This window comes from Schistocerca americana, chromosome X (genome assembly GCF_021461395.2).
Source record: "Schistocerca americana isolate TAMUIC-IGC-003095 chromosome X, iqSchAmer2.1, whole genome shotgun sequence".
NCBI classification, from domain to species: domain Eukaryota; kingdom Metazoa; phylum Arthropoda; class Insecta; order Orthoptera; family Acrididae; genus Schistocerca; species Schistocerca americana.
This window is the reverse complement of record NC_060130.1, coordinates 93876405-93888471: the sequence shown is the minus strand read 5'-3', so window position 1 is coordinate 93888471 and position 12067 is coordinate 93876405. Positions and strand designations below refer to the sequence as shown.

The 12067-nt window shown below is 41.3% G+C and overlaps 1 protein-coding gene across 2 annotated transcripts in view; it reads left to right on the top strand.

The window, feature by feature from the left end:
* Nucleotides 1-253: 253 nt before the first annotated feature.
* LOC124556650 overlaps nucleotides 254-12067 on the top strand; it is a 637832-nt gene continuing 626018 nt past the window's right edge. For both annotated transcript variants that reach the window (XM_047130615.1, XM_047130616.1), the window contains exon 1: nucleotides 254-339. In XM_047130615.1, the coding sequence (XP_046986571.1) occupies nucleotides 321-339 (19 nt within the window). In that variant the 5' untranslated portion in view covers nucleotides 254-320. The remainder of the gene's footprint in view (nucleotides 340-12067) is intronic.

Sequence of the window (12067 nt, the reverse complement as noted above, 5' to 3'; positions counted from 1 at the left end):
TTTGACCAGCACACCGACCCTCACGGTTAATCCGCAGGGCGGATTCGAACCGGGGTCAGCGCAGCTCCCCCTTCCGGAAGCGGTGGTTTAACACGCACACGTATCCGGGGCTGTTTTCCATATTTCTTGACTGAAATGTGTATTCTGTTTTCGAAGAGGTCGATGCCTCTGCAAGAAACAGAGGGCATACATCCTTGTGAACTGAACTGTCAGTTTTTTCTCCCTTATCTCTTCCCGGCTCTCTCCTACTGGCTGACCCCGCTTACGCATGCGTTGAGGTTGCCGGCATTACAGTCTCGTCTGACGACCGTGATGACAACATGCGCTGGTCACTAGTAGGTAAGCTTCTAATAGTTTTACAACAATAGTTTCCATATATTAACTTGTTCCGTGTGTAGAACCTTCGTAAAACTTGCTTCAAACTATTTTCTGTAATTCAGTTATAAAGTTCTGCAGATTGTTCTTGTTTTCTTTTCCATATGACAAATTGATGAATTGGAGCACTTTTTACAAACTGCTCTCAAAGGATATGATAACTGCATACTTATCAATACGTAAGATCACTGTAAAATGAATCGTAGAGAATATTTTTCACTGACATCTTACTGACACCCTTCCCGCATACGAGGAAACGCTACTTGATAACTAATTAGAACGTGTTTTCACGATCGTTATGGTAGCAGCTAAGGTAGAAGGCTGAGTGTATTTAAATTGGTCTTAGAACACCAGCTCTGGAGATCGTGTAATTAGATTTTCGAGATTTATTTATTTATTTCTCAAGTAAAAACCTGCTGCCTGTTATTCTACAGCAGGTCGCACGTTGTGTGATTTTACATGTTATATTATACAAATTCAGTTTTATCACAAGTACATCTTTGTTGTTGGAAAATTTTACAAAAGGATAAATTAAAAAAAAAGAGATAAAAATATATATAGTAAGTACAAATGCATGTACACAATTTTAACTTGCTGCTAAGTTAGATAATGATAATAAATAAGATACATAATATGTTGTGCACGTATTTTAAATTAAAATTAAAAGTTTATTTAATAGAAGAAACAAGAGATGGTAATTTGACTTAGATATGATGTCTTTCCTTCTGTGTGTGTGGTTACATCTGTTACATATGTTACACGTCAGGTTATAATGTGTTTCCGAACTTAAGGTAACAGTGGAGATTGAGAGTTGATTTAAAATGTCATAGTCAGCTGCATCAAGTGCGAGGGCTCAGTAAAACTTCAAGCCATTCACACCTGATGCACCGAAAGAAGAAGAAATGGCACATCTTCAGATAGTATTACATACTATGAAATGGTATAACATACAGCTACACAGAGTGTTACAATTTCAAATCGATTCGATTTAGTGTTGTAGAACCTTCGCTTACTTTTGCTATGTTTGTATGTTTATCTCGTCTTCACTTCCTGTGTGCGATATAACATCCGATTCCGTGTCTGTGCTTGTCTGTGTCGTTTACTATGTACTGCTGACCAATGTGGAGCCTGTCTTATTCTAGCGTATGGTCTCTCCTGTTTGTATGCCGCATGCAGTGCTCGCCATACTTCGTCTGCAACGTTATTTGTAGAGTTCCAGTCATCTTATCTGCGTGTTAACCGTCCTATATCCTGGTTTCCTAAACTCGGTCTTACGTGTCCCAGGGCATCGCAGATGAGCACTATGTGTTCAGGTGAGCCATTCTCACCACAGGCACAGTGTGAGCCTACTTTAGGCCGCTCTCGTATATTGGGGAAGAAAGAGTAGACTCGTTTTCGCTTGTCAGTTGTGCCCAATTCTGTCTGCCATATATCAGTTCTCCACTTGTTTAATTTCCGTTTGTCGGTTTCGTCTTTTCCAGTTATTTCACATATTTTGTCGCATCTCCCCCTGTTCCGCCAGTAGGCAGCTGCTCTCTGGCGAATTGTAATATCTATAGAAAAGACTGCCAGTACCAAGCACAGCGCCTCAATCGAGGTCGTTCCGAAAGCCTCAGACATGCTGAGCAGAACACCCCTCTGGCCGCGCCTCGCAATGTTTTTATGCGTACCTAACCATAATAGACGGGCCCAAGCACAAGCCGCAAAACAAGTTCTTGACTCACTGAGTGCTGTGTAATATGTCTTCATTGTCCGAATGGGTAGTCTGTATCTTATAGTGTTCAGCCGTGGAAGTTTATTGATGAGTTTCGTCGCTTTGTTAATTGTCAGTCTGGCATGTTCATTCAAGTGTAAATGTTCGTCAGTATAAATGCAAGGTGTCTCGTCATAGATATGTTGTTCAACTTTATAATTGGATTCCTTCTCAGCATGCCTCTTAGAAGTAGGTAAACAGTTATGTTTGCTGCTATTGTGAGTTTGTTGTTCGTGCACCATTCGCCGATGAACGTGAGGAGTCGCGTGGCTTTGCTCTCTAATTGGGATCTGGAGTTTCCAGATACCATGACCGTAAGCTCATCAACCACCCCGTTAGCCATGTCGTCGTCTTCTAGTGCATCCAGTAGTGGTTCTATTGCTTTGTCCCAGAAAACGATCCACATACGGCTCCGTGCGGACAACCCTTTGTTGCTCTCTTTACAATCTTTCGGTGACCAGTCTTCCATTTCACTATCCTGCTTTTACAGTAATTTCTAAGGTTGTTGTATAGAGGCAGTGGAACATTCATCTCTCTAAGTCTTGCAAACAGCGCGCGGCCACCAAAAGTTGTCGAAAGCACCAGCTATGTTAACAGGATTGCCACTATGAATTTGTCGTGTATTGTCTGTGTCATTTCTATGGCCCTATTTACTGCGTCGTCGACGGATTTATGTGCTCGAAAACCAAACTGATGTGGGCTAAGGCTGGAGAGCTACCGGTGCGACTGAACTTCGTCACACACCAATCTTCCTTATACCTTCGTCAGACTGTTAATGAGACGTATTGGTCTGTACGTCTTAGGGTCACTCGGGTCTTTGTCCTCCGTTTTCTTGATTATAGCTGCATTTGTGACGTCCACACATTCGGTATTCGTGATTCTTGTAGAGCAGCATTCAGGAAGACTGTCAGCTATGGTACGATAAATGGAGCAGCTTGTTTGATGGCTTCGTAGTGGATGCCATCAGGACCCAGAGCCTTTTTGTTCTTTATTTTGTGTATTGCCAGTGCAACTTCCTCGCGAGCAAAAGGGGATGGTGATACCTTCGTTTTCGTATTTTTCATAAAGTAGTCTGCGAAGGGCGGTGTGAAGTTGAGTGTCCTGAGCGTGGTCATCGGCAGGAAGTAGTTTGTTGAGGAGATTCTGTGCTCTGCGTCTCCAGCCTCTTGTGGTAGTACCATCTGGTTTCTTCAGTGTTGATAATACTGTAGGAGTCTCTATACGTTCATTTTTCAGTTTAAACTGCTCCCCCCCCCACCCCCCCCCCCCCCCCCCCAGATGTTGTTCTGTAAGTTTGTCCCAACATGTGTGTCCCACTGGTCTTTCCTGGTCTTGCGTAGTTTGTCTTTTTATCGTGTTTTAGTGCCTTGATAATGTTGAAGTCTAATTTCTTTCCTGTGCTGTCTTTTATTTTTGTCCCGAATGTCTCTTCTTAGTCTTGTTAGTAGTGCTGACCGTGGTGCCCTTTGTTTAGGTGCGTCGCGTGCTGCAGTTATTGCTGTAGCTTGTGCTCTCTGTAATAAGTCCGTAAGAACGTAAGCTCTGTGATCTATGCTTCCTTGGGTGACACATAGAGGAAATTCTTCAGTCACGTGCCTCGGTTTCTGCCAGTCTGCTTTGCGTAACAGCAGCCTTGGGTGTTGTAATGTGTCTGTGTTTGTTTTAGTGTACATAGTAATTGCGTTATGGTCATTGAGTATTCTCTTATCGAGCACCTGTCATTTCGGTACCTGTATTAATGATGCGCTGTTTGCCAAATATAGGTTTCGAGATGCCAAACAAAGGTTTTTTTTTTCCAGAATCGTCCAATTTAGATATTTCCGGAATCTCTCTCATACATTTAAAAAACTTTATTAAATACGCCAGATATGATGGAGCAATATGCCTGCCTACGACGCATAAACATGCTATAAACAATCATTACCGTAGAAGAGCTACAATTTGTCAGTACGCAGTTGATGACCTAAGCTTGGCGCTTACTTCCACACAAATGAATCTATATGACCGTTTTATTCTGTAATTCCAAGCACAGTTATTCTCTATGACAAGTTTGACGCACTAACATTAATACAACAGCCATTAGCGTCGTTTTTTAGCAGTTTCATTTCATATTTTATATAACGGAGTATGAAAAACTTATTACACATAAAAATGCACTTCTTCATAGTATTTTGTAATTCATCTGTCAATTAGTCTAAGCTGCAACACACGTAGGCTCAGTTATGTCCGAATAAAATCGATAGGTGCAAGATGAATGAGTCTGCTGTCTAATAGGGTGTTTACATTATGATGATACGAGCTTTCAGGGCAACTATATCAGTACACAATAAGGAACCTTGGTATGGAATTGACTGATCCAAAAGTTGCCAAGCATAACGTGTTATGGTGTAAGTCAACATTAAAGTTTATGTTTGCCAAATGAAGTGTATCGTGGATTAGACTTAGTGAAACGGCGTTATACCCTTTACAGAATTATTATGTACAGATAAGAAAATGTAGACAAAATGACAAGAGTCATCACGTCAAGCATTCACATAGGAGACATTTGACGCTCGCGGTGTTTCAGAGTCTATTCCAGCCGTTAACGGAAGCAGGGCAAGTGGTGAAACACTACAGTGACCGAGAAGGAAAACATACTGTATGCATTCCCGATTTGCATGGAGCAGTGCTTATTCGTATAATAGAGGAATAAGCTGGACCACTGCCATTCATAAAAAGTACAAGTCTTAGCTCACACCGGCATCGGACCTAGCGTTGTGTTGAGCCAGTTGCTCCTGTAGGGCTGTATGGACGCAGTGAACTTGTTAAGCCTTCGCCAAAGTGGTGACCTCATGTTCCAAGTTTGGTAGTACCTGTCTATCAGACCAGCATAATAAACAATTAAATAAACATAGTATTTATAATTATTTCAGTTACAACAAGAATAGAACTGCTCTTCAATAACTTTCCTTCATCTTACGGACTGTTTATAAGTAAATGTGGCAGTAAATAAACATTAAAGAAACATCATGTAACTCTTCGATCAAATAATTAACATGCACACATCCTAGCATACAACCGAAAAGCTAAGGATATTCAAGCAATACTTTCAAACATTTCCACGCAATATACATCACACTATGTAATAAATTTTACAGACTTTGTAAACAACAGAAAAATTACTTGTATAGTGACTACTTATTTCACATTCAAGACACATGCATTTTTTGCACTTTCTGCAGTGACTTTTGTTTTCCTGTTTGGTTTTCATGTATATATACGGCATCTGCCGAAGTTACTTGGTCTTGTTGCAGTCTTTGACCTACTTTGCAGATCTCGGAAATTCTCTCACGCCGAAGAATTGGAATATTTGTCACTGCAAGAAGATATTAATCAAACTGCAAAGATGCTGAGTTAAACATACCTTTTAACTAACAGCCGACAATGTTTTAGCACTATAAATTCGATGAGGTCGATTTAGGGGACCGAACAATGCCATCTTCATTATATAACAGCCGCTACCCAACTGATTAAATCGTGGCGCATAGAGCAATGTGAATGAAAAAGGTAGACGGCAGAATGGTGTGTACACGCTATTGGTAGAAAAAATAATCAACAATGTTGAAGGAGTCGATCTGTGAGACCGTACCACACTAACGGAGGGATATAAGGCACAGTTAATTACTTGAATATTAATAATTACTTTGTTCGTGAGAGGAAAACTTTCCACGTTGCTGGAAAAACTGCCGCTTGGTCTCCGTGCACGTATGTGTCACGAACATATTGGGGCCACACCTAACTTTGCACATGTTACCCGTGAAGATCTGAAAGTGCATACGAAGAGGAGTTCCAGTTCAGTGGCCAGCTCTTTCATCTGAACCGAAGTCACTTAATTTCTTTTAGAACAAATTTTATTGTCCGTGAAGACTACATTCTGTATATTACAAATATTTCGGTGCCATTGAACCAGCTTCAGATCCGTGTATGCCGGCTACGAGAGTAATCTAACAGTGTTTACAAGAAATATGCATGCTACGTCATTGCAGCCAACATATGCAGATCGAAATATGATTCGATAGAACAGAAACTGCTCATAACGTTAGTCATATATGCAGTCTAGACGAACAGTAAACTTTTTTGTTCAGTCATTGATTACAGATTCTTTCCAAAATAAGCACTATGTCAGTTTTGATATGATTTCTTTTCGTGTAGCCATGTGATAAGTCTTGTGTATGAGACACATGTCGATACTGAAAAGAATACCGTGGTAAGAACTATCTCTAGCTCTGATTTTGTTCGAACAACAACGGGGTTGTTCGAACGGATACCGCAGAACTTAGTGAGACCGTGTCGTGCCTGTATTCACGTTGTGTGACCGCACTTCACTTGAAAGGTTCTCTTACTTTGGGTCGGACGCCGACACGTGAACTGCACAATATTTTAAAGGGGTTAGCTCGTCCTCTTCAGGAGCGAAGCGCAACTGCACAAATTCTGAAGACATATCACATCGTGCAAGTTGAAAAAATAAATAACATTAGTACATAAATGTGCCTATTTGGATTCTGATCGTCGTCAGTACACCGACATTAAACACGAAGATCTCTCATTTTCACTTGTAACATTTTTAGTTCGGTAATATCAAATTGAGACATCGGGACTTTCTGAATCTTAGAAAACTCATACTATCATCACGGAAACACTCCACGTAAGTATTTTCGTACCACATGCCATAGTTGTGATTGTAAAAAGTCATCCAGTTATCCTTCGTTGTATCCACTAACTTAACGAAGAGAAAGCTTACACACACGTGCAACTGAAAAAGTATCAGGATCTCTGCATAACGTTGACTCTTCACTTGTTACACCGCCAATTACCACAATTCCCTTAATCAAGCATGCATCGTCTTTAGCAACAACATCCCGGAAATATAAAGCACAGGATAACCGGGGGTAAGATATTAAACTTGAATAAGAAATAACTCTCGTAGTTTAGATGAGCGGCAGACGGACTAATACTAGCAGTTTTCTGCTCCATTTATAGAGTTTTGGAACGAATCACAAATTAGTACAGTTTCCTTTTATTTAATTACTAGACTCAAAGAAAAATATTGCTGTACAATATGTTGGCCCGGTGTTTGAAAAGAGACTTCTACTGTGAGAAGAAGAAAAGTAGTTTTACTGCTGAGTGTACGTGTAAAAAGCAAGGGAAATACTGAAACGATATTTTCCTAAGAATTGCAAAACCGTGAAATTTGTGAGCCAGTATCATGGGGTGCTGGAAATTCACTGAAAAGAACTGTCGAAAGAGAACCCAGTGCTTCCGGCTCAGCTATTAATTATGCAAATTACAATTCAGAATGGTTTTCCTTTTTTCCATACATTGGATAGTTGCTGTAGACATTTCAGAATAGTCATGTTACTGATGATTCCATCAGAGACTCCATAATTTGCGACGTCAATACTAAAATTCTCAGTCTGCTGGATAGACCCTGCCGTGACATTAATACATTTAGACCTATACTAGTCTGATAGCCCGTTATTGTACTAACATTTATCTACCTTATTTACAACAGTGGATTTCAAATTTTTGATTATTCATTTGTCATCTAGAAATATTCTTATTGCTTCACCTAGTCAAGACAAACGTCTTTGATGTTCACTACAGAACGAAGTGTATCTACTGTCGAACTTCTGACAACTACCAACCTTCATCTTGCTACTAAATATCCCATTGTCTTTTTGTGACAATTAAGACAAATTTTGTTTTCTGCTGGATTTGTGATTGTTGTCTTCAGCACCAAGACCAGTTTGTTGCAGCTCTCCATGCTCGTCTATCCTGTGAAAGCCACATCTCTCTGAATAACTACAGCAACCTATATCCATTTAACCATATTTACTGTATTCAAGACTTGGTTTCCCCATGCAGTTTATGCTACCCCTCCCCCGCCCCACTACCTTCTATTACCTAACTGATGTTTCCTTGATGCCGCAGGATATATCCTATCAAACGATCCTGTGTTTTAGTCGTATTGTGCCATTTTACTTTGGCACAAGCCTACATTCTAGACGATCACCACCAGAATTTTTTTTTCCTTTATTGTATTTCAATTCTCCGTCGGGGCAGGCTGGCAGCAGCATATACGCTGCTCTTCAGCCGAAAGACATAGAGCAAACAATAGAAATTTAAAAATAACAAAGGAGAAAACAAGGTGATCATAGAGACCGCTACGGTCGCAGGTTCGAATCGTGCCTCGGGCATGGATGTGTCCTTAGGTTAGTCAGGTTTGAGTAGTTCTAAGTTCTAGGGGACTGATGACCTCAGAAGTTAAGTCCCATAGTGCTCAGAGCCTTTTTTGTCTCTGCACTATATTGCAACCTAGAGAATCAAGATGAGAGTAACTGGCTATCAACAGGTAAACACAACTTAGATAGGAAGAAATAAATCTGGAAAGCACATTTCTGCTTTACTTGTATATGCTAGCCTTAACGACCACTTTCAGTTATTTTTCGATTTCCAATATTGTCGTAGTTTGTTATGCAAAAGTAACTTGAACATAATGAGAAAATTAAGAATGATAGCAAGTGGAGAGCTACCATTCTGCCAACGGCATTCTCAAATGTGTTTTCAGCACAGTGCACAGATGAGTAGTGATACACGTTAGTAAATATGTAATGTGCCAGCACAATTATAAATCAGCTTCAATAATGAGTAATTAACCCGTCTCCTTAGCCGAAGTCGCTAACACATGCTGGTGCAGTGGCACTCGATTTGGAGGTATGCCGGTTCAAATCCTGATGGTGGATGAAATTTTCACTGCGAGTATTTGGTCAGGAAAGGAAGAAGAGGTGGTAGTGTAAGGTTCCTGATCGGCAGTCTTTGTGTCAACGGCCTGGGGCCCTATTCTATATCTTTCCGCCATTTTGCCGATCGGTTCGGTATGCGAGAACTCCAGGTTCCCGACTGAAGCGCCTAGAACCGCTCGGCCACCCCGGCTGGCCAAACGGATATCAATTGCGTTTTCTTTTTAAATAGGAACCTGGAGTTCTGCCTTCACTAAACCTGTTAAATATCTGTTGCTTGTGTCACACCACTCACTCTTCTTGAATGAAAAGATTCGCTCTACAAAAGCATCAGAGCCATGCATACTGAACAAAAATCCTGCTGCTTTGGAAATATTTGATATATCTTGCTCAGGTACCGAAGAAAAGAATTTAAGCCAGTTTGTGAGATAATCACCATCTTTTTTCACAATATATATATTTATATAATAAATATTATGTTTATTACATAAAATATAATTCGTAATAGACCTAAAGACAAAAACTGAATATTATTAACTTTGTGTAAAAAATAAGCCAACGGCCTTGTCACAGTGATAACGCCAGTTCCATTCAGATCACGGAAACATGCTCTCGGAAAGGCGATTTTTAAAATTTTGTTTTTATGAACCAAATCGTTGATGTATCACGTAAGGAAGTAGGCTACTTCATCATTTGGATCTCTAGGAGCGAGCTACAACCACATCTGATTGTTTGACACTCTCTTAAACAATTTTTCGGGTTTCGTGGAGATGTGTTCCGTCTATGCAACTAATTGAAGGCAGTTTACTCCCATACGCGTTTCGCTTCTTTTATTTGTGAAGCATCATAATGAATAAAGGAAGCGTAATGCGTATGGCAATAAACAAACTGCCTTCAGTTAGCTGCATAGACGGAACATACCTCCATGAATTTCGAAGCAACCAAGGAACGACGGAAAATAGAAAAAGTGACGAATTTTTCGAGTGTTTCTATAGATGCATTTGTACAATGTAGCACTACACTGCATGCCTAACTCACATTCCGAAACGCAAAATCCAAAACAAGACGACGTTGTGAATGAGAATAAAATGACATAATGTGACATTTACGACAGTTTCCAGAGCACAATCAATATTCTATCGTTATCATGCTTTCATGGAAGCCCATGGTCAGTGAAATTTGAACAGTATTACGTACTCTAACCGCACTTTTCGGTACTGTGAAGAATGGCATGCCCGTGTCGGTTGCTAGCCGCTTAGATTTCGTGCCGCTGCGGCGCTTTTCTTTGGTTGGCGCGAGGAGAACTGACAACAGTGTTGTTGTTTTTGGGGAAGGAGACCAGACAGCGAGGTCATCGGTCTCATCGGATTAGGGAAGGATGGGGAAGGAAGTCGGCCGTGCCCTTTCAAAGGAACCACCCCGGCATTTGCCTGGAGCGATTTAGGGAAATCACGGAAAACCTAAATCAGGATGGCCGGACGCGGGATTGAACCGTCGTCCTCCCGAATGCGAGTCCAGTGTCCAGTGTCTAACCACTGCACCACCTCGCTCGGTCTGACAACAGTGTTTTGGTTCACTGGGACCGTTTGGCATCAAATAATGTTGGGGCTCTGTCTAGAAAACAAGACTATTCGGTGCTCTCGCGATAACCGACAACAGATGTGAGAGCGGTGTGCTGGCGACAATGGCTGAGGATGTCAGGGCGGCCGGTCAGTCCCATGGGGCTTCAAGGCCTGTTCAAGTGGTGATTGTTTGTTTGTGTCAAAAATAAATGGAGCAAGGAAAATTTTGGCGAGAAAAGAGAAAAATCCGTTAACAACGGAGTGTCTGGCAATTCTACCAGGAAGGATAGCATGTAACAAAACTTTAAATATTGTATGTAGACAGTACTCACTACTAAATTCGTAGGTGGTGAGAAATTTAGTGCGTAGGAGCTGACACCTCTGTTAGTAACAATGGTTATAAACCGACCCAGATACGGACAAGTCCTTTCGTACTGTGATGAATATGCACCAGAGTCCATCAATCGTAGTGGCTAGCGAGTGGTGGTGTACGAGACTTACAGCAACTCATGACCATACATCTCCAATGGAAGAGAGATGTGGAGAACATACTGGCCAAGACAGCAGTAGAACACTCTATGTATCGCATTAGGTCAGGACAGGGCGGGAAATATTCGGTCTTGTGTCATCTTGTTGAAAGATAATGTCACGGAGACCTCGAGGATAGAGCACAGCCACTTGCTGTCTCTCACAAATGTAACGGCTGCTGCCCAAATTACCTGTTACGTGAACCAGAGGTGATCATATTGTTTACTTAGTGGCAACCCATTTCATTACGCAAGATGCTGGGCTCATATGAGGATGATGAATGCAGTCTGGCAATGTTCATTCTTTTCCGAGAATCCACACACACATATGTCCATCCTGAAGCTGTATGCAGAACTCCATTATCAAGTGATGCCACTAGATGCATTACTGTTGGTGTGAATTTCCTTTGCTGATGCATCGAGGAAGGTCCCAACAATGGTCGTCGTGCAGACAGTCTATGGTTCTCCAGATGTCATCATAATGTTTGTGTGGAAACTTACTTCTTTACAAATAAGCTTGTTTCTTGTATCAAGGTACATGACATTACTGTGTGGTCCCACATGGCCGAGGAGACAGTTGGTTCAAGTGGCTCTGAGCACTATGGGACTTAACTTCTAAGGTCATCAGTCCCTTAGAACTTAGAACTACTTAAACCTAACTAATCTAAAGGCATCACACACATCCATACCTGAGGCTGGATTCGAACCTGCGACCGTAGTGGTCGCGCGGTTCCAGACTGTAGCGCCTAGAACCGCTCGGCCACCCCAGCCGGCGAGGAGACAGTACAACTATGTCTGTCCTCTCAGAAGTTAATCGCATGGGGCTGTAGAGAGCCTGCATGTCGATGAGAATGGACCCCCTGAAGCCAGCAATAACGTATTCTTACGACAGTCGCGGAATCCCGGCCAATGTCAACAACACAATCAACTCTGATCCCAGTAGAATGCAATCCTACTACTATCGAATAATGAATTCCGACACAGTGTGGCAAATGTCTCTCCTTCTTACACGAGGAACACTACAAACCTGTCAAAAACAATGAACATCTAAATGTGATTTCTGAATATATA